Source organism: Oncorhynchus mykiss, chromosome 27, assembly GCF_057628025.1.
Source record: "Oncorhynchus mykiss isolate SJ-2025 chromosome 27, ASM5762802v1, whole genome shotgun sequence".
NCBI lineage: Eukaryota > Metazoa > Chordata > Actinopteri > Salmoniformes > Salmonidae > Oncorhynchus > Oncorhynchus mykiss.
In genome coordinates, this window is record NC_143048.1 from 17,754,553 (window position 1) to 17,778,281 (window position 23,729).

Consider the following 23,729-nt stretch of genomic DNA (forward strand, 5'->3'; position numbering starts at 1 on the left):
TTTGATAAGAACAAATATTTAATTTTGTTTATCCACATTAACATATGAATCACAATCTGGCTTCTGGGCCCAGAAAGCCTATTTCTAGACTAAAAAGGACTTCTCCACACCGCATACGCCACATATAAAAATAACAGTTCTGGGTCTTTATATAAATAATGGGGCCAATGTGTGACATTTGGATTAAGATATCAAAATGGTTTGAAACTAAAATAAAAATTATTTTCAAGCAGTTCCACGTGTATTTAGAGTAATACAAGTGAATATATGCAAATTGGCCCATAACTCCACCTATACAACAACATTGGACTATAATCCTTTAAGCAGGGTTCATAAAGACATTGGCAAGTCATATTCAAGGTCTTTCAGGGACTTTTTCAAGCGATTAATTGTCATTTTCAAGGACCTCCAATTGTACATAAGGCTTAAAATGTACTGAACAAAAATATAAACACAACAATTTCAAAGATTTTACTGTGTTACAGTTCTAATAAGGAAATTAGTAAATTGAAATTGATTAGGCCCTAATCTATGGACTTCACATGACTGGGCTGGGGTGCAGCCATGGGTCAGGCAATCAGAGTTTTTTCCCCACAAAAGGGCTTTATTAGACATGTAAACTCCTCTGAAGAAGCCGGATGTGGAGGTCTTGGGCTGGCATGGTTACACGTGGTCTGCGGTTGTGAGGCCGGTTAAACGTACTGCCAAATTCTCTAAAACAATGTTGGAGGTGGCTTATGGGAGAGAAATTAACATTAAATTCCCTGGCAACAGCTCTGCTGGACATTCTTGCAGTCAGCGTGCCAATTGCACACTCTCTCAAAACATCTGTAGCATTGTGTTGTGTGACAAAACTTCACATTTTATAGTAGCCTTTTGTCCCCAGCACAAGGTGCACCTGTGTAATGATCATGCCATTTAATCAGCTTCTCGATTTGTCAGGTCGATGGATTATCTTGGCGAAGGAGAAATGCTCACTAAAAGGGAGGTAAACAAATTTGTGCACAAAATTTGTGAGAAATAAGCTTTTTGTGCGTATGGAACATTTCTGGGATCTTTTATATCAGCTCATGGGACATGGGACCAACACTTCACACAGTTTTTCGTTCATATTTATGTTCATTGTAGAACCCCTCCCTCCAAAATGCAAAAAGTAGGCCATTGCCACTTTGAGAATAATGCATTTTTTTAGGCCTTGCCAATGCATTAATATTCAAAATATTATTACATAAACTAAATTGATAATGTAGACATTGCATGACTAAATAAATTGGATGCATGCATGGTGATTTTTCTGTAGGCTGTGGCCTGATGCAGGGACACATAATAAATCCCAAAATAGGGGTAGCATTAATCTCACCATCTGTTTTTATAATGAGAATGTAGACTACTTCAAGCCCCTTGTATTGTTTAAAATTGCAGGTGTAATATGGAAAACAATGTACTCGTCATTTCATTACCAGATCATATTACATTGCCACTAGGTTATGTAATTTGTCATTATATCCAGAATGAATAGGAATAGCAATGGGTTTTGCACAATAATCTATCCTACACAATTTCACACAGACTGTGTCCAATCCAAGGCACAAACACATGAACTCATTACCTTAATGCTTTCTCTGTTGAATCTAAGGAGAACCTGCTGTAAATCAAGCAGACAACAGATGATCAACATCAACTCGCGAGGGATATCACCAGAGTAAATATTGTTCTAAATGCATTCTTGACATTCCTCCCAAACACCTTTTTTCCAGCACTTGGGCAGTTGTTGCATCGCATGCGCTATCACAACAGCTGTTCGTCTTTTGACTGTCATTCATTAAATTCCTTCCTATCATCAGATGATATTTGATCCACACAAAATGTTACAAGTTATATTGCATTTCTGAGATCTCTATAGAAAATAAAAAAAACGGTCAAATGGTTAGATCCAGGATTCCTACAGGATTCGATGTCTAATTTAACAGATTAATGCCAATATATCACAAATACAATTTACACTGCCAAAATTGCAAGGATAGAAAAGTAATATTTTATGTTGCATGATTTTGGACAAATCCTCAAGACACCAACAATGATAAAGGGTTAAACAGACAGTTGAGGTTGGAAGTTTACATACACCTTAGCCAAATACATTTAAACTCAGTTTTTCACAATTCCTGACATTTAATCCTAGTAAAAAGTCCCCGTCTTAGGTCAGTTAGGATCACCACTTCATTTTAAGAATGTGAAATGTCAGAATAATAGTAGAGAATGATTTATTTCAGCTTTAATTTCTTTCATCACATTCCCAGTGAGTCAGAAGTTTACATACACTCAATTAGTATTTGGTAGCATTGCTTTTAAATTGTTTAACTTGGGTCAAACGTGTCGGGTTGCCTTCCACAAGCTTCCCACAATAAGTTGGGTGAATTTTGGCTCATTCCTCCTGATAGAGCTGGTGTAACTGAGTCAGGTTTGTAGGCCTCCTTGCTCGCAGACGCTTTTTCAGTTCTGCCCACACATTTTCTATAGGATTGAGGTCAGGGCTTTGTGATGGCACTCCAATACCTTGACTTTGCTGTCCTTAAGCCATTTTGCCACAACTTTGGAAGTATGTTTGGGGTTATTGTCCATTTAGAAGACCCATTTGCAACCAAGCTTCAACTTGAGATGTCTTGAGATCTACTTCAATATATCTACATAATTGTCCTGCCTTATGATGCCATCTATTTTGTGAAGTGCACTAGTCCCTCCTGCAGAAAAGCACCCCCACAACATGATGCTGCCACCCCCGTGCTTCACGGTTGGGATGGTGTTCTTTGGCTTGCAAGCCTCCCCCTTTTTCCTCCAAACATAATGATGGTCATTATGGCCAAACAGTTCTATTTTTGTTTCATCAGTCCAGAGGACATTTCTCCAAAAAGTACAATCTTTGTCCCTATGTGCAGTTGCAAACCGTAGTCTGGCTTTTTTATGGCGGTTTTGGAGCAGTGGCTTTTTCCTTCCTGAGTGGCCTTTCAGGTTATGTCGAGACAGGACTCGTTTTACTGTGGATATCAATACTTTTGTCCCCGTTTCCTCCAGCATCTTCACAAGGTCCTTTGCTGTTGTTCTGGGATTGATTTGCACCTTTCGCACCAAAGTACGTTCATCTCTAGGAGACAGAACGTGTCTTCTTCCTTTCCTTACTTTCGTGCTATTGTTTGTACAGATGAACGTGGTACCTTCAGGTGTTTGGAAATTGCTCCCAAGCATGAACCAGACTTGTGGAGGACTACAATTCTTTGGTTGATATCTTTTGATATACCATGATGTCAAGCAAAGAGGCACTGCGTTTGAAGGTGGGCCATGAAATACATCCACAGGTACACCTCCAATTGACTCAAATGACGTCAAATAGCCCATCAGAATCATTTAAAGTTGAAAACGATTCCAACCTAAGTGTATGTAAACTTTGACTTCAACTGTAGGTTTTATATCAACTTGTGAATTGTATTGAATATAGCTACGATTTCTTCATGTAATTGCATAATACATTGATAATATTCTGGCTTTTTTTTGTTATCAACAGCTGTATCAAGTTGTCCTGTGTAGGAAATCCTCAGTGGTACCATAGTTAGACCCTTCTGCATACAGTATGCCGCCACCACCACACACAAATACACCTTGGGCAGTATGGCTTTACATATAGGAAAATACCCAGAAACTGCGTGTCCAATTCAAATTTCCCGATGACATCAAAGCGACTTCATGACAGTGTTTGCTAGTACCACTGGCGTTAGTTAAGTGTCCCATTGACATCTCTTCTAATCCTTAGTCTGAGTTGTTTAGATAATGGCTTGTTGAGTGTCTGGGTCTTAGAACCGCTCTGGTTCCTAGTGTCCCTCAACCCACTGGGGCTGTTCCTTCATGGCAACGATCAGCTCATTCACTGTCGGACCGCCCCCTCGTCACTCCGCCTTCCATTCCACTGTTGCCTGGCAAGAGAGCAGAAAATTCTGGGGGTCAAATAGAACATTACAAATTTCAAATCCGATATTTGTTTTATTTGTAGAATAGTTTGTAATTTCATTATAATTCCAATTAGCTTCCTCTCCCCTTCCTTCTTCTCCTCCCTGTCCTTTCTTTCCCTGACCTATAATTCCTTACAATCAAATGCCGACCGCATTATCTACCAAGAAAATTCTCTTCGATTATAATCACAGCCATGTATATCCCGCCCCAATCCGACACATCGACGGCCCTGAAAGAACTTCATTGGACTCTGTAAACCACATATCCTGAGGCTGTATTTATTGTAGCTGGGGATTTTAACAAGGCTAATCTGAAAACAAGGCTCCCTAAATTTGATCAGCATATTGAATTGGCGACCCGGGCTGGCAAAATTCTGGATCATTGCTACTCTAATTTCCGCGATGCACACAAAGCCCTCCTTCGCCCTCCTTTCGGCAAATCTGACCATGACTCCATTGTGTTGCTCCCAGCCTATAGACAGAAACTAAAACAGGAAACGCCCGTGCTCAGGTCTGTTCAACAGTGGTCCGACCAATCTGATCACGCGGACTAGGATGTGTTCCGGATAGCCTCAGACAACAACATTGATGTATACTCTGATTTGGTGAGCGAATTTATTAACAAGTGCATCGGTGATGTTGTACCCAGGGGAACTAATAAAACCTTCCCCGACCAGAAACCGTGGATTGATGGCAGCATTCGCGCAAAACTGAAAACGCGAACCACTGCTTTTAATCATGGCAAGGTGACTGAAAACATGACCGAATACAAACAGTGTAGCTATTCCCTTCACAAGACAATCAAACAAGCTAAGCGTCGGTATAGAGACAAAGTAGAGTCTCAATTCAATGGCTCAGACACGAGAAGTATGTAACAGGGTCTACAGTCAATCACGGATTACAATCACGGATTCCAATCCCTAGCCGTGTCCTAAGAGCATGCGCAGACCAGCTGGCTGGTGTGTTTACGGACATATTCAATCAATCCCTATCGCAGTCTGCTGTTCCCACATGCTTTGAGGGCCACCATTGTTCCTGCTCCCAAGAAAGCTAAGGTAACTGAGCTAAACGACTATCGCCCCATAGCACTCACTTCCATCATCATGAAGTGCTTTGAGACTAGTCAAAGATCATATCACCTCCACCCTACCTGACACCCTAGACCCACTCCAATTTGCTTACTGCCCCAATAGGTCCACAGACGACTCAATCGCAATCACACTGCCCTAACCCATCTTGACAAGAGAAATACCTATGTAAAAATGCTGTTCATTGATTACAGCTCAGCATTTATCACCATAGTACCCTCCAATCTCGTCATTAAGCTCGAGACCCTGGGTCTTGACACCGCCCTGTGCAACTGGGTCCTGGACTTTGACGGGCCGCCCCCAGGTGGTGAGGGTAGGAAACAACATCCCGCTGATCCTCAACACTGTGGCCCCACAAGGGTGCGTTCACAGCCCTCGCCTGTACTCCCTGTTCACCCATGACTGCGTGGCCATGCACGCCTCCAACTTAATCAAGTTTGCAGACGACACTACAGTGGTAGACTTGACGAGACGGCCTACAGGGAGGAGGTGAGGGCCCTTGGAGTGTGGTGTCAGGAAAATAACCTCACAATCAACATCAACAAAACAAAGGAGATGATAGTGGACTTCAGGAAACAGCATAGGGAGCACACCCCTATCCACATCGACGGGACAGCAGTGGAGAAGATGGAAAGTTAAGTTCCTCGGTGTACACATCACGGACAAACGGAAATGGTCCACCCACACAGACAGCATGGTGAAGAAGCCGCAGCAGCGCCTCTTCAACCTCAGGAGGCTGAAGAAATGTGGCTTGTCACCTAAAACACTGACAAACTTTTACAGATGCACAATCGAGAGCATCCTGTCGGGCTGTATCACCGCCTGGTACGGCAGCTGCTCCGCCCACTACCGTAAGGCTCTCCAGAGGGTAGTGAAGTCTGCACGACGCATCACAGGGGGGCAAACTACCTGCCCTCCAGGACGCCTACACCACCCGATGTCACAGGAAGGCCAAAAAGATCATCAACAACCATCCGAGACACTGCCTGTTCACCCCGCTATCATCCAGAAGGCGAGGTCAGTACAGGTGCATCAAAGCTGGGACCGAGAGACTGAAAAACAGCTTCTATCTCAAGGCCATCAGACTGTTAAACAGCCATCACTAACATTGAGTGGCTGCTGCCAACATACAGACTCAATCTCTAACCACTTTAATAATTGGATGTAACAAATGTATCACCAGTCACTTAAACAATGGCACTTTATATAATGTTTACATACCCTACATTACTCATCTCATATGTATATACTCTACACCATCTACTGCCGCTTACCTATGCTGTTCGGCCATCACTCAGCCATATATGTACACTTGTGTATAAGGTAGCTGTTGTGAAATTGTTAGATTACTTGTTAGATTTTACTTCACATTCGGAACTAGAAGTACAAGCATTTCGCTACACTCGCATTAACATCTGCTAACCATGTGTATGTGACCATTAAAATTTTATTTGATTCAGACTCACCTGTCATCTCAGTGGCACTGGTCTGGCATCAGCCTGGGTCTGGAGAAGCTGGACTGGGGACTTTGGCCTTGCTGCTGGACTGGGGACTTGGGCCTTGCTGCTGGCCTCCCCAGCGGCAGGGTTAGCATTAGCAATATGGCTAGCTTTAGCAATAGGGTTGTCATTAGCTTTAGCATTAAGGCCAGCATTATCATTGGAGGTATTGTCACTAGCATTGGAGGTAGCTGTGTTGCTCCTCTTTCCGTCTGTGACATCAGTCTTCACCAGACACAGCATCTGAAGCAGTCCCATGGCATCAAAGTCCTCGCCCTCACATACCCCCCTCCTTCTTAGCAACTCCAACACCTACAACACAGAGCTATACAGTTATATACACACACACACACACGCAAATGTCGTGACGAAGGTATGACATAGCCTCTTCCCCTTCAGGAGGTTGACAAGATTTGGCAGGGCCCTCAAATCCTCAAAATGTTAACACAGCTGCACCATTGGGAGCATCTTGACTGGCTGCATCACTGCTTAGTATGGCAACTGCACTGGGGCCAAGCTACCTGCCATCCAGGACCTCTCTATCAGGCGGTGTGAAAGGAAGGCCCGGAATTTTTTTGACTCCAGCCACCCAAGCCATAGACTGTTCTTTCTGCTTCCACACAGCAACCGGTACCGGAGCAAAAAGTCTGACATCAACAGGCTCCTGAACATCTTCCATACCCAGGCAATGAGACTGCTAAATAGATATTTAATGGCTTCAAAAACCCTTCTATTTTTGCACACTACACACTCAGACTTAATTTGCCCGCACACACATTCATATGGACTCTACACACAGGCACTCACATACAATCATATGTCCTGCTGCTACTCTGTTTAACATGTACAATACCAGTCAACAGTTTGTACACCTACCCATTCAAGGGTCTTTATTTTTACTATTTTCTAGAATAGTCTAACCAGACACCTAGGTATTTGTAGTTGTCCACATATTCTAAGTCAGAACCGTCTAGAGTAGTGATGCTAGCCAGGCGGGTGGCAATCGGTTGAAGAGCATGCACTTAGTTTTACTAGCATTTAAAAGCAGTTGGGGGCCACGGTGTTGTATGGCGTTGAAGCTTGTTTGGAGGTTTGTTAGCACAGTGTCCAAAGGGCCAGATGTATACAGAATGGTGTCGTCATGCGTAGAGGTGGATCAGAGAATCACCAGCAGCAAGAGCAACATCGATGATATATACAGAGAAAAGAGTCTGCACGAGAATTGAGCCCTATGGCACCCCCATAGAGACCGCCAGAGGTCCGGACAACAGGCCCTCCGATTTGACACACTGAACTCTATCTGAGAAGTAGTTGGTGAACCAGGCGAGGCAGTCCTTTGAGAAGCCATGGCTATTGAGTATGCCGATAAGAATGCGATGATTGACAGAATCGAAAGCCTTGGCCAGGTCAATGAAGAAAGCTGCACAGTACGGTCTTTAATCGATGGAGGTTATGATATCGTTTAGGACCTTGAACGTGGCTGGGGTGCACCCATGACCAGCTCGGAAACCAGATTGCATAGTCTATTAACTTGGCTTTCGAAGATTTTAGAAAGGCAGGGTAGTATGGATATTGGTCTATAACAGTTTGGGTCTAAGGAGAGGGGATGACTGCGACAGCTTTCCAATCTTTGGGAATCTCAGACGATACGAAAGAGAGGTTGAATAGGCTAGTAATAGGGGTTGCAACAATTTCTGGGGATAATTTTAGAAAGAGGGTCCAGATTGTCTAGCCCAGCTGATTTGTAGGGATCCAGATTTTGCAGCTCTTTCAGACATTAGCTGTTTGAATTTGGGTGGAGAAGTGGGGGAGGTTTGGGCAAGTTGCTGCAGGGGGTGCTGAGGTGTTGACCGGGGTAGGGTTAGCCAGGTGGAAAGCATGGCCAGCCATGGAAAAATGCTTATTGAAATTATCGATTATCGTAGATTTATCGGTGGTGACAGTGTTTCCTATCCTCGGTGCAGTGGAAAGCTGGGAGGAGGTGCTCTTATTCTCCATGGACTTTAGTGTCCCAAAACCTTTTGGAATTAGTGCTACAGGATGCACATTTCTGCTTGAAAAAGCTAGCCTTAGCTTTCCTAACTGACAGAGTATATTGTTTCCTGACTTCCCTGAAAAATTGCATATCGCGGGGGCTATTCGATGCTAATGTAAAACGAGGGCAGTCAAGTCTGGGGTGAACCAAGGGCTATATCTGTTCTTAGTTCTACATTTTTATTTAAGATGGAGAGGAAAGCACTTCTGAAGAGTAACCAGGCATCCTCTACTGACGGGATGAGGTAAATATCCTTCCAGGATACCCGGGCCAGGTCGGTTAGAAAGGCCTGCTTGCTGAAGTGTTTTAGGGAGCATTTGACAGTGATGAAGGGTGGTTGTTTTAGCTGTTCTTTCCATAATATGGACTTGGTCTTTTACCAAATAGTGCTATCTTCTGAATTACCACCCCTGTCTTGTCACAACACAACTGATTGGCTCAAACGCTTTAAGGAAATAAATTCCCCAAAAACTTTTAAGCTGTTAATTGAAATGCATTCCAGGTGACTACTTCATGAAGCTGGTTGAGAGAATGCCAAGAGTGTGCAAAGCTGTCATCAAGGCAAAAGGTGGCTACTTTGAATAATTTCAAATGTAAACTATATTTTTTGGTTGCTACATGACTGTGTTATTTCATAGTTTTGATGTCTTGACTTGTATTCTACAATGTAGAAAATAGTAAAAATAAAGAAAAAACCCTGGAATAAGTTGTCCAAACTTTTGACTGGTACTGCATGTCCTGATGCCTAATCACATTAACCCTATACATATCTACCCCCACCACTCCAGAATCCCTGCACATTATAAATGTGGTATTGGCACTGACCCTGCAACTGACTGTATAAAGCTTACTTACTTACGTTCTTCTTATTTCTTATGTTTTTGTTCTACTTGACTATTCTCGTACTACTGATACTCATTACAGCATTGTTAGGGAAGTGCAAGCAAGATTCACTGTACTTGTGCATGTGACAATAAAAACTTGAAAATCCAACACCTATAACACAGCCCCACACACACACAGCCACACACACACACACAGCCACACACACACACACAGCCACACACACACACACAGCCACACACACACCTTCATGTACTTGTAGGACTTGAGCTCGCTGAGGTTTTCTTCCAGGAAAAGGAAGTAGAGTGTCAGGTCATCCCATTGCCCCTGGGGTAGCGGCAGAACACCGGTGGTAGGCAGTGATTGGTAGGACTCCAGGAAATGGGTGTGTGATTGGAAGAAAGGGCGCAGAGTGGAGTATATCACCACGGGAACCAGCATGGCGTACACCAGCAGGTTAACAAAGCTGAAATCACAATCCAGTCAACTTCATTTAAAAAGGGAACAACAATTACTTTCTAAAAAAGGTGGCATAAAAACCTTAGCAAAGTGAAAACGCCCACGGCGACCAGCTTGCACTGTAATTGGTCGGGGATCGAGGTGTCATTGGCCAGGAGTCCGGTGCGTAGGGAACAGCCGAACTGTGGGGATTATCACAATTTACGACCAATTAGTTAGCCAGATAACTGACCCTAATTTATGTTGTGCGTTATGACTAGACCCACTTGGTCAGTGGGTCAGGGTTAGTTACCTGGTCAGTGAGGGATGCGAGGCAGAGGTAGTAGCCCAGGTAGACACAGGCCAAAAGCAAGGTGAGCAGGTTGAGGCCTCGACACAGCAGGTAGCGCCACAACAACACAACACTCCTCCTCTTGGTCAGCAGATACTGCTCCACCACCGGGTACATGAAACACCCCTCAGTAGGGTCGGACGCACCACTGTAGAGAGGGAGAGAGTGTGAGAGAGTGGGTTAGCAGTGATGGAGGTCAGGCCCATAGTAATGTCTGGAATGGAATTAATGGAACAGTATCAAACACTTCAAACGGTCTCCATGTGTATTACACCGGCTCTGACGTTCCTCGGATGTGGCAGGGCTCGCAAACTGTTACGGACTACAAAGGGAAAACTAGCCCTGAGCTGCCCAGTAACGTGAGCCTACCAGACGAGCTAAAGGCATTTTATGCTCGCTTCGAGGCAAGCAACACCGAAGCATGCATAAGAGCAACAGCTGTTCCAGACGACTGTGTGATCACGCTCTCCGTAGCCGATGTGAGCAAGACCTTTAAACAGGTCAACATTCACAGACAGATTACCAGGACGTGAACTCAGAGCATGCACAGACCAACTGGCAAGTGTCTTCACCTACATTTTCAACCTCCTGACCGAGTCTCTAATACCTACATGTTTCAAGCAGACCACCATAGTCCCTATGCCCAGGAAAGCGAAGGTAACCTGCCTAAATGACTACCGCCCCATAGCACTCACGTTGGTAGGCATGAAGTGCTTTGAAAGGCTGGTCATCACTCACATCAACACCACCTTCCCGGAAACCCTAGACACACTCCAATTCGCATACCGCCCCAACAGATCCACAAATGAAGCAATCTCAATCGCACGCCACACTGCCCTTTCCCAACTGGACAAAAGGAACACCTATGTGAGAAGTCTGTTTATTGACTACAGCTCAGCGTTCAACACCAGAGTGCCCACAAAGCTAATCACTAAGCTAAGGACCCTTGGACTAAATACCTCCCTCTGCAACTGAATCCTGGACTTCCTGACGGGCTGCCTCCAGGTGGTAAGGATAGGCAACAACACATTTGCCACGCTAATCCTCAGGGGTGTGTGCTTAGTCCTCTTCTGTACTCCCTGTTCACCCACGACTGTGTAGCCAAGCACAACTCCAACAACATAATTAAGTTTGCTGACGACAACAGTGGTAGGCCTGATCACCGATAACGATAAGAGCCTATAGGGAGGTGGTCAGAGACCTGGCCGTGTGGTGGCAGGACAACAACCTCTCCCTCAACATGAGCAAGACAGTTCCTTGGTGTCCACATCACCAACAAACTATTATGGTCCAAACACACCAAGACAGTTGTGAAGAGGGCACGACAATACCTATTCCCCCTCAGGAGACTGAAAAATTTGGCATGGGTCCCCAGATCCTCAAAAAGTTCTACAGCTGCATCCGAGAGCATCCTGACCAGTTGCATCACCACCTGGTATGGCAATTTCTCAGCATCCGCTACATAGGGCAGTGCGAACGGCCCAGTACGTCACTGGGGCCAAGCTTCCTGCCATCCAGGACCTATATATTAGGCGGTGTCAGAGGAAGGCCCCAAAAAAGTGTCAAAGACCGCAGTCACCCAAGTCATAGACTGTTCTCTCTGCTACCGCACGGCAAGCGGTACCGGAGTGCCAAGTCTAGGTCCAAAAGGGTCCTTAACCGCTTCTAACCCCAAGCCATAAGTCTGCTGTAATAATTCATCAAAATGGCTACCCAGACGATTTACATTAACACACCCCCCCCCCCTCACCTTTGATTTGACACTGCTGCTACGCACTGTTTATCATCTATGCATGGTCACTTTACTTAATTTTTTATTTAACTAGGCAAGTCAGTTAAGAAAAAATAAATACATTGTTTTTACAATGACAGCCTCCCCTGGTTAAACCCAGATGACGCTGGGCCAATTGTGCGCCGCCCTATGGGACTCCCAAACACTGCCGGATGTGATTCAGCCTGGATTCAAACCAGGGACTGTAGTGATAGCTCTTGGACTGAGATGCAGTACCTTAGACCGCTGCGCCACTTGGGAGCAAATTTTACCCCTACCTACATAAACAAATTACCTTGATTAACTTGTACCCCCAGACATTGACTTGGTACCGGTACCCCCTGTATATAGACTCGTTATTGTTATTTGTGTTACTTTTTTATTTAGTAAATATTTTCTTAACTCTATTTCTTGAACTGCATTGTTGTTTAAGGGCTTGTAAGTAAGCATTTCACGGTAAGGTTGTATTGTTGTATTCGGCACATGTGACATAAGACTTGATTTGATGACGTTCTATTAATTCCATTCCAGCCTTTCAGTCTGTTTGATGCCTAATGAATCCAACCCAGTCAGCCTACCTGTCTGTGTGTTCCCCAGCAGTGGCCATGCGTTTAGCCAGAGTGACAGCACGGTTGTAGCAGCGGTCGAGCTCTTCTATGATGAAGCCGAGGTCTGACTGAAGCAGAGGCGAGGCAGAGAAACCCCAGAAAACTGCTGGACTATACATAATTACTGCTACCAACAGCAGGATATAGGGGAAGAACTGGGAAAGGGAGAGAGAGGAGGGTTGGGAAAGGGAGAGAGAGGAGGGTTGGGAAAGGGAGAGAGAGGAGGGTTGGGAAAGGGAGAGAGGAAAGAGAAGAGAGAGAGCAAGAGGAGAACAGTTAAGTATTAGTTCTCTGTGTTTGCCCTTGTGTAGCCCTACGAATAGTCTGCAAGTGTAGGTTACCTTGTGTTGCCATAACTGTAGTGTTCGAGTGTGTAAGGCTGCCCAGCAGTAGGAGTCCACATATATGCCCTGGCGCCTGGAAAAGTTAGCTGGAGGGAAACAGCTGATCTGAACACCTGAAAGACAGACAGAAACACAAACACAGAGATAATAATCACTAAATGATATCAGCATTTATGATTTAATAATTAATTCATCGCAAACACGTAACCCCCCCACCACACACACACACACACATCCGTGACCTACTCACCCACAGAGACCTCCTGGGCGAAGGCTAGAGAGATGAGGAGGAGAGGGAGTCCCACCGCTACGCAAGTCACCATCTTGTCCACGGCTAGTTCAGTGCGCACGGCGGGGTACCTTCCCTGACCCGGTTCCTTCAGGAGGAAATCACTGAACACATACTCTGTAGCGACGTGGGCGATAGCCATCTCTGACTCTGCTGTCTTAGCAGATCGACCCACGGTTTCGTTTCTAAACTTGTTTACCCTCGCTCAAAATGACAACGCTAAAGTTGAAACTGAAAGACGCACCATTGAAAAGTTGACAACACCTAGCTAGCAAGCTAAGCTAAGCTACCGGTAAGTTAATGTAACTAGTGTGTCACGTGTACGCTTGACCAAACTATATAAATCAATCAAGCCATGCTATGAATTTAGCTAGCTAAATAAAGTATCTGGTTTGGCGGTGCACAACAAGGCAAATGCTGTTAACCAATTAAAATGCTTTGATGTCCCTTCCGGGGTGTCACAAACTCGGTTTCTTGGGATCTCCCTACCCTAAACGTAACCGTTACTGTCTCCTTAACCATTTAAAATGTCAACTTCAATGGGAGGTAGGAGCCCAGATAGCAAGAACCCTTTCAGATCCTTCCTTTTTTGTGTGTTTCCAAGCTCTGTGATCTTTCCATACTTCCTTTTTTAATTGTTTTCTTGAACCTTTATTTAACTAGGCAAGTCAGTTAAGAACAAATTCTTATTTATAATGACGGCCTACCCCGGCCAAACCCTAACCCCGACGACGCTGGGCCAATTGTGCGCTACCCAATGGGACTCCCATTCACGGCCGATTGTGATACAGCCTGGAATCGAACCAGGGTCTGTAGTGACGCCTCTAGCACTGATATGCAGTGCCTTCGACTACTGCGCCACTCGAGAGCCCCTTGCTTGCTTTATTCTTTCATTTCCCCCCCAATGTCTTTCACTGTGTTACCTTCACTGAATCACTCGCAAAACGTCTACAGGACACTGCACTAACACAGGCTTGCATGAAATAAACATTTTTTTTTCTCCATCCTCTCTTTATGCACTGTAGCTGCATGTTTTTACTGTGTCTGATGAGAGCTGTTGCTCTTCCTTGAGGCCCGAGGGAGAGAGAGAGGGGTCACTGAGTGTCCTCCATCTGCAGACCTCATCACTCAGGCCCCTCGTCCCTCAGGCCCCTCTCTATACTGCCACCTACTCTCAGGCCCTCTCGTCTTTATACAATGCCTTCAGAAAGTATTCAGACCCCTTGACTTTTTCCACATTTTGTTACGTTACAGGCTTTTTCTAAAATGGATTTTAAAAAACAACTCAGTAATCTACACATAATACCCCATAATAGCAAAACGAAAACAGCTTTTAAGGCATTTTTGCAAATGTATTACAAATAAAAAACTTAAATACCTTATTTACATAAGTATTCAGACCCTTTGCTATGAGACTTGAAATTCTGCTCAGGTGCATCCTGTTTCCATTGATTATCCTTGAGATGTTTTTACAACGTGATTGGACATGATTTGGAAGGGCACAAACTTGTCCCACAGTAGGTCCCACAGTTGACAGTGCATGTCAGATCAAAAACCAAGCCATGAGGTCGAAGGAATTGTCCGTAGAGCTCAGAGACAGGATTGTGTCGAGGCAAAGATCTGGGAAATGGTACCAAAACATTTCCGCAGCATTGAAGGTCCCCAAGAACACATTGGCCTCCATCATTCTTAAATGGAAGAAGTTTGGAACCACCAAGACTCTTCCTAGAGCTGGCCACCCGGCCAAACTGAGCAATCAGGGGAGAAGAGCCTTGGTCAGAGAGGTGACCAACAACCCGATGGTCACTCTGACAGAGCTCCAGAGTTCCTCTGTGGAGATGAGAGAACCTTCCAGAAGGACAACCATCTCTGCAGCACTCCCCCAATCAGGCCTTTATGGTAGTGGCCAGACGGAGGCAACTCCTCAATAAAAGACCCATGACAGCCCGCTTGGAGTTTGCCAAAGGGCACCTAAAGACTCTCAGACCATGAGAAACAAGATTCTCTGGTCTGGTGAAAACAAGATTGAACTCTTTGGCCTGAATGCCAAGCGTCACGTCTAGAGGAAACCTGGCACCATCCCTACGGTGAAACATGGTGGTGGCAGCAGGGACTAGGATACTAGTCAGGATCGAGGGAAAGGTAAACAGAGCAAAGTACAGCAAGATGAAAACCTGCTCCAGAGCGCTCAGGACCTCAGACTGGGGGAATGGTTCACCTTCCAACAGGACAATGACCCTAAGCACACAGCCAAGACAACACAGGAGTGGCTTCGGGACAAGTCTCTGAATGTCCTTGAGTGGCCCAGACAGAGTCCGGATTTAAACCCGATTGAACATCTCTGGAGAGACCTGAAAATAGCTGTGCTGCGACACTCCCCATCCAACCTGACAGAGCTGGAGAGGATCTGCAGAGAAGAATGGGAGAAACTCCCCAAATACATGTGTGCCAAGCTTGTAGTGTCATACCCAAGAATACTTGAGGCTGTAATCCCTGCCAAAGGTGCTTCAACAAAGTACTGAGTAAAGGGTCTGTCAACAGGTCTGAATACTTTCAGAAGGCATTGTAGATAGGCTACTTTCTATTATAGTTTTCTTGGTAGCCTATTGGTTTTCGTTGCTGTAAATGGAACTGTAGGTGTTGGAAACGTGTTTATGGTAGGCTGGCATTGCTTAATTGATTATGTGGGTTGAATTTGATTCACAGAAGGGTATTGTGCCATATCACAACGTGTTCCTGAACTCATGAGCGAGTGGGATGATTTTCCATGTTTGAAGCGGGCCCTCTGGCCTATTTATTTGGCAAGACAGCTGTGCACGGCTGCATCTCACTGCTGTGGGCCATGTTTTGGTTATTTGGATCTCCATTCGACTTTTTGTTTACTGTTAATGTAACTAGCCTAAATATAGATTGTCTCATGTCTTTATCGATCTGATATTTAGTTTAATAGGCCTACTCCTTGGTACCGCTGTTTTGATCTGTTTGCATTCGTTAGCTTTCGCAGTTGTGTCAGGATTCTAAGCCAAACTGCTATTCACTATGTTTGTTTCCATGCATGGATAACTACGCTACTACTTTCTGCTTTCAGTTTGCATTATTTTGGTAAGGCAGCTGTGTGTAAGGCTGCATTCACTTAGGCTGTTTGTAATAGGTGAATTGCCCTATCTATCTTGTAGCCTATATTGAATACCAGAACAGCCTAGCTGTCCATTGTGCTGATACAGAGGCTACATATTTCAAAAGCACTCAATGATCTCGGAGTCTCTGCATTTGAACTTTATGTTTATTGTGGTATAGCGTGATTATATAAGTATAATTCAATATAATTCCAATGCATGAACCCCCAAATTGCCCCCTTAATCACTTGACGCCGTGTCTGGGCTATACCCTCGTCTATTGCCTGCACTAACCATGGAATTGTGTGATGACACAGCCAAGTATTGCGCCATCCGTCGGGTTCAAATTGTTTTGGATTGGTCTGCGCTCTGCTCCATAACGATTTAATTAGCCTACATGTCATTTTTATTTATTTATTATCAATTGTTGCTAACAATCTTCAGCAACAACCACATGGCTGTAACTGCGTTTACAGAGGAAGCAAATTAAGGTAAATACAATTATGTAATTAAATGGAATGATAATGTAGGCTAAACCAATTGAAGGGAACTAATAGTACATTGGCAGTTGGATCAATATGTGTTGTTATTAGGCCTACTGATGGTCGATACTGATCGTGGCTAATATTTAACATGATAGAAATAGGAAGCAGAAAGTTAGGTATCGTAGAATTAAGACATTCAAGAGTGACCATCCCTGTAAGTTAAAAGGCTGTACAATTTACATTTCGCAGAATGGCACAGCATTTCATAAACTTTACTGTGGGAAATATGTCGATATGTTTCACTTTGCTGCCATATGGCTGTCATTTATATTTACAATTCTCTTATCCAAACAAATTACTAATTTACCTCATTTACCTAGCTCTTATCAAGTTATACATGACAGTAAATAGAGAATGGTGTTATTTCTAACGGAAAAAACAAAGTACTTGGAACCGCTAGGTTCGTTAGACCTTATTCATGGTTTCCTTGCGCGTAAAGGTGGTGGAATTCTGAGGGAATTAAGTAAAGGTCAGAATACAGCATATCTGTGGACACACCTCAGCCACACCTTCATTTACTCGATCTCAACCCAAAATGCTATTCTCATGCTTAAATTCAAGGTCAGAATATGCATAGAGAGAAAAGTGCATAAAAAGGGAATTATGTTCCATTTATGCGGGCTTAACTTGGGTTGGAATCAGGCCCATGGTGAACCATAGTTTATAGCCTAGGCCAACACGCACAAAGATAATAATTCTGATAATTCTGGATCTTATTTTGACAGGTTGCACATCAAAATATAAATCATGCATTCCCTGAATATGTTATATGAAATAGCTTACTTTGACTTATAAACTACCATCTCAGTTGTCTTACTTAGCACTGGGGGAAAAAAGTCTAGAGCCCTGCCACTAATGTAAAGTAACTGTAAAGTTCAACAGTAAATTGGCCCACACAGTATACTAAAGGCATAGAAATTGTAAATTACTTGGTAATAGGAAATACAATTACTTACATGACAGAATTAAAAAGCCATTTTGGACTGACCATTGAAGACATTTTCAAATATATACAATTTGAAAGTTTTATATCACCAAATATCAACCTGAAATCTTTTGGACATCAGAGCAATGTTGAGGGAATCCTATTTGAGTCAGAAAATGATACTCATATGATAGGTAAGATATACAAAACCTTGCAGAAAGCCTATCCAATTGACAATCTCTTAGTACAAATAAACGATTGAAACCAAGAACTGAGATTGGCACAAGATGGAGTGTTGGAACCTAAATTACAGTTAACAAAAATGTATGCTTAATCCAGTATAAACGAATGTATAGAATGTATTATACAAGAGACAAAATTCAAACATCGTAGAGTCATGTCTTAAGTGTAAAACTAACACTTGACTCAATAATGAATGCATAGCCGCTGGAAGGAAGGGTGCTGAGGGTGCTGCAGCATCCCATGATAAATAACAATTAAAGAATACATGTTTAATGTAAAATGTAGAATAAAATAAACTCACTAAATTAGTGCATTAGGCCTTTATTACTCCTGTATGAGAAGAGGGCACTCCTTCCCGCAGTTATGCCCCCATCAGATTCTCTTTGCTCTCACTTTGTCAGACTGGGGCAAAGTGGAAAACTGTGGCCCTTCTGTCAGGGAAGAGCAACAGCGCCCTCCTCTGGCTCTCATCAGTCTTATCGTGACTTACTTTATGACTTTGAACTGTTTGTCTCTTATACTTCGCCGTAGAAAAGACGCGTAAACACAGAAGATTACAAAACTGTTCCAGAATTCCATCAGTTCAACTCTTTGAGGGTCGGGGATCTCGTTCTCGCTACATTTTCTTTTGTTGATTAGCCTAACATGGTTGTTGGAGGCGCATGACACAGAACCTTCCCTTGCTAGAAAAGCTTGAAATCTAGTTCAGACTGCTAAAAAGACAGACGTCAGACGTTGATCACATTCACTTGACAGGAGCTTGTCGTCTAACGTTAGCGGGTAATGATTTATCAGATTAGATGGCTTTTGATTGACAAAATGTTTAAAGTTTTTTTGTTTTGTTTTTTTGTTTTCATGATAGCTAGCTAGCTACCGACACCCCAAGGGTAAAGTACACACAACTAGCTAACTAATTGGCTTGCTTGCTATTCAAGCAGGGGATTTAGATGTTATTACCTGATAACTAATAAGTTACTCTCGTTGCAAACCTAGCTAGCTAGTTACAGTAATGGTATTGCTTGCCTTTGACTTTATGCATAATTCATGTAAAGAGCTATGCTAGCTAAATAGTTAGCTGTTGTTGAGATTCTCAACTGTTGCTTCCTTGAATTGAGCTATTTAGCTAGCTATTGGTAATTCATTCTTATCATTTAACCTTTGCCAGTTAGATTGCTACTTGTGGTGTGAACAGATCCTCATAGAGATATCTCATCAGATGGATGTATTTTCTTGTCTTCTTTGCAGGCATGGAGGAAGCCAGTCAAGATGCCTTTGACAGAGCCAGGCTGCAGCTGATCAAAGACGGCTATGAGAAGGCCTTTGAGTGCATCAACAGGGGCCTGACCGAGGATGAAGCTGGCCACAAGGCCCAGGCCCTGGCCCAGTACACACAGGGACGCCAGCACCTCCTCCGGGCCATCAGTGTGCCCTCACAGGGGCATGAGTGTGTGGGGTGCTCCTGGGAGTCAGCCCGCCAGATGCAGCACAAGATGCAGGAGACTCTGAACAACATCACCACTCGATTGGCGGTCCTAGAGACCAGCCCAGACCCTGAGTTCCCACCACCTCTAGATGCCTCTAATGGAGTCCCAGGGACAGCCTCTAACTCATACCTCTACCCCAAACTGGAGAAGGAGAAACCAGAGCGGCTGTCTCCACCCAAGCTGCTGATGATTAACCGCCAAGGTGGAGCTGTGGGAGGCAGTGTGTTTCCCTCCTTGCCTCTTTCTCCCACTAGACAGTCTGTGGTGCCTGGCGAGCTGCCCCCAGCCTACTCTTCCCAGGCGGCTGACGGCCACCTGACTATCTCCTACGGGACAGAGTCTGGAGAAATGTCGCTGGTGGGAGAGGAGTTCTACAGCCACATGTCCCCCTCTCCCCCCTCTCCTCATAGCCTGGGGGAGGATGGAGAGGAACTCTTCTTCCTGCCTCACGGGGTACAGATATTCTTTGTCACACCTGACGGCCAGGTCAGTGCTCCCTCCTACCCAGGGTACCTGCGGATGGTCAAGTTCACCAGCCAGCAGTCAGAGAGAGTGCCCAACCGGCCCCCAGCCTTCCTGCAGGTAAGAGGGATGTGGCGGGATGGGGTGATGAATTCTAGTCACTGTCTACTGTGGGTGTTGCCAATTACAGTGCCCTCAATATAGTGTCAACACTTATTGTATCTCAGTGTTTCAGTGTATGATGAAATCACAGGGTTCTTGGTATCTGTTTCTTTGATCTCTCTCTATCCGTTGTGCACTCTAACACGATTTTATCATAAGTGATTTGCTCTGCCTCTGCTCATAAACTCCCTGTCATACAAAGGTGTGTGTGTGTGTGTGTGTGTGTGTGTGTGTGTGTGTGTGTGTGTGTGTGTGTGTGTGTGTGGTTGGTGTTTAGAATAAGATTGGGCTCGTTTATATGTGGGATAGGCTAACTAATGATCTGTGTCCTACATCATGTGATTAGTGACTCAGTGGCCCTAATCCCAGGCAGGAGTTCTCTATGATGTCATGGTGGGAAACCCCAGTGGCCACTCTGTCAGGTTTACAGATACCTGTGTCACAACTAGTTACAGCAAAGAGACAGACAGGGTGTTGAATCTTCCCTGTGTTTTCCTGTATGTAGGAATGTAGGCCTAGTTGAGCCAGATTATAGGGGGACGGTTTCCCTCTTTGGTTTCCCCGTCCCTGTGGTGTCATGACAAGACAGCAGCAGCATAGAGCCAGAGGTCTGTCTGCTGCCTGCCACATGGACAGAATATTACACCAGCACCACTAGTCTTTGAACAGAGCCTGAGATCGATAACACAATCACACAGACACACACAAACACCCCACGCTGTGTGTCTGAAGTGAGTAGGACAGTGGAGAAGGTTGTCCCCTCCTCAGTAATACTGTTCCCATGCTTTTCACACCTCAGCACTGGACCGACTCAGACTAAAGGACTAATGTGACTGAATGGCCCGTTGATGCACTGTAGAATTACATGGCAGAACGTTTATGTCAGACCGTAGTATTTAGCACACATGCACCTGAAGTGTGTAAACATGTACTGAGACTGGTGATAAGATAAGGAAATGGAAATAATACAACTCTTATTAATGTTTCACCAAGGCCTGAATATAATCAACAGCTGTATGGCTATGTGGGAGTGTCAGAGATAGTAACAGCCCACTTGATGTGTTTGTCTTCACAGTGAGTTAACAGTACTGTATCATGGAGTTGGGGTGGGTTGGGGTCGACTTGTCATTGTGGAATATCCCAGTAAGCCTGGTCTGGGGAGGGGGGTTAGGTTAGTTGTTCTGTATAAACTCCCTGTACTGTTGATGTGTTCCAGGTGTGTGATTGGCTGTACTGTTGATGTGTTCCAGGTGTGTGATTGGCTGTACTGTTGATGTGTTCCAGGTGTGTGATTGGCTGTACTGTTTATGTGTTCCAGGTGTGTGATTGGCTGTACTGTTTATGTGTTCCAGGTGTGTGATTGGCTGTACTGTTGATGTGTTCCAGGTGTGTGATGGGTTATACTGTTGATGTATTCCAGGTGTGTGATTGGCTGTACTGTTTATGTGTTCCAGGTGTGTGATTGGCTGTACTGTTTATGTGTTCCAGGTGTGTGATTGGCTGTACTGTTGATGTGTTCCAGGTGTGTGATGGGTTATACTGTTGATGTATTCCAGGTGTGTGATTGGCTGTACTGTTTATGTGTTCCAGGTGTGTGATTGGCTGTACTGTTGATGTGTTCCAGGTGTGTGATGGGTTATACTGTTGATGTGTTCCAGGTGTGTGATTGGCTGTACTGTTGATGTATTCCAGGTGTGTGATTGGCTGTACTGTTGATGTATTCCAGGTGTGTGATTGGCTGTACTGTTGATGTATTGCAGGTGTGTGATGGGTTGTACTGTTGATGTATTCCAGGTGTGTGATTGGCTGTACTGTTGATGTGTTCCAGGTGTGTGATTGGCTGTATTGTTGATGTGTTCCAGGTTTGTGATGGGTTATACTGTTGATGTGTTCCAGGTGTGTGATGGGTTATACTGTTGATGTGTTCCAGGTGTGTGATGGGTTATACTGTTGATGTGTTCCAGGTGTGTGATTGGCTGTACCCGCTGATGGCCACTGACTCCCCCGTCCTGCTGTGTAACACAGGGGTGTTCATGTTCCCCGACATGATGGCGTCTGCCCCGGGGTCCTACGTGGGCGTTGTACTGTCCTCTGAACTGTCTATAGAAGACAGACAGCTGTTCCAGGACCTGCTGTCCCAGATGACAGACCTCCGGGTGCAGGTGAGCTGCTGAGGCTGTGTTTCAAATGGCGCTCTATTCCCTATATAGTGCACTACATTTGACCATGGCCCGTAGGGTCCTGCTCTCTGACTGGCTCATATGAAGGTGTCTGGTGGTCCAAGGAATAGTAATAGAATATTAGTAATAGAATTATAAATCTGTCTCTCTGCCCGATGCATTTTTGCTGATTTCAGGTGTATTTGAGTCATTGTCACACCACACCATGACATGTTACCTTGTGCAGAAGGTTATATGGACTTTGGATGAAAAGAATGACAGGGTTGCCTACATCCATTCTTAATCAGCAGTTCAGATTCAGAAACAGCGACAGTTTGACGTCATTCCCAAGTGTTGTTCTGTGTTCTCTTATTTCCCAGACAATGATCCCAGTGGAATGTAAGATTCAAATTAGGGATTTATCCCAAAATGGAACCCTATTTTCTGCATAGTGCCCTACCTTTGAACAGAGCCTGGTCAAAATAGTGGACAGCATACGGAATAGTGGTCCATTTCGGACAGCCTAGATTTAACGCAGTAGTAGATTAACATGAGCTATTCTGCTCTCTCTAGCCTCAATAACGATTCAGTCTGATTGGTCAATATTTGATTGGTCCATATTTCTGATGTTACTAATGATGTAAATGCTGCTCTATTCTGGTGTGAAAATGACTGCTTGCTGCTGTAAGGCGCTCTACTTCACCTGTGGGTCTTGGGCCTTCTCAATGTCTAGGGCAGATACTGAGGGTATAGGGCAGATACTGAGGGTATAGGGCAGATACTGAGGGTATAGGGCAGATACTGAGGGTATAGGGCAGATACTGAGGGTATAGGGCAGACACTGTGGGTCGAGGAAGAAATGTCCATGTTTCCCAAATGGCACCCTATTCCCTACACAGCACACTACTTTTAACCAGAGCTCTATGGGACCTGGTCCCAAGTAGTGCACGATGTAGGATATTGGGTGCCATTTGGGATACATACACTAAAGGCTCTACTGCACTGCTTGCTCCCTGAATACGCCTGGCCTCAGCAGTTAGGGAATTTAGAACGTCAGGCAGATGAAGAGCATTAATGTGTGCTAATGCTCTTATCTGGCTAGAACACAACACGGCCTCAGTAGTCACTACAGTAATGGAGTCAGACGGGGGTTCTGTCTCCGAGCAACAGTATTCAGCCAGGTTTTAACTGAGGGCATGTTGTTGATAAACTACCTCTCACATGGACAGCTGCTTCTGGGATGGAATGCAATAAACAAGTAGGCGTTTCATGATCACATATTGAATATATGTACATTTAGGAGGTTGTGTCTTGTTGAGAATAGCAATGATGGTGTTAGAACAATGCCCCTCTGTCTGTTTTCCTCAA

The 23,729-nt window shown here is 44.4% G+C and overlaps 2 protein-coding genes across 10 annotated transcripts in view; one reads left to right on the forward strand and one right to left on the reverse strand.

Moving 5' to 3' along the window:
- LOC110507644 (pannexin-1) lies at positions 1-13,714 on the reverse strand. The gene is made up of 8 exons (XM_021587763.3): positions 13,227-13,714; positions 12,974-13,089; positions 12,603-12,787; positions 10,215-10,401; positions 10,004-10,104; positions 9,710-9,929; positions 6,553-6,897; positions 1-3,962 (listed from the first exon to the last, which is right to left on the reverse strand). Exons 1-7 carry the CDS (start codon positions 13,405-13,407, stop codon positions 6,556-6,558), a joined length of 1,332 nt encoding a protein of 443 aa, XP_021443438.1. The 5' UTR covers positions 13,408-13,714; the 3' UTR covers positions 1-3,962; positions 6,553-6,555.
- Positions 13,241-23,729, forward strand: part of LOC110507643 (spartin) — a 16,057-nt gene continuing 5,568 nt past the window's right edge. For 4 of the 9 annotated variants that reach the window (XM_021587761.3, XM_021587756.3, XM_021587760.3 and 1 more), the window contains exons 1-3: positions 18,561-18,874; positions 19,340-20,160; positions 22,167-22,364. In XM_021587761.3, the coding sequence (XP_021443436.3) occupies positions 19,342-20,160; positions 22,167-22,364 (1,017 nt within the window). In that variant the 5' untranslated portion in view covers positions 18,561-18,874; positions 19,340-19,341. Of the gene's footprint in view, positions 13,558-18,560; positions 18,982-19,339; positions 20,161-22,166; positions 22,365-23,729 lie in introns of those variants that run through there. The other 5 variants (XM_021587758.3, XM_090224689.1, XM_090224692.1 and 2 more) reach the window with 5 other exon arrangements.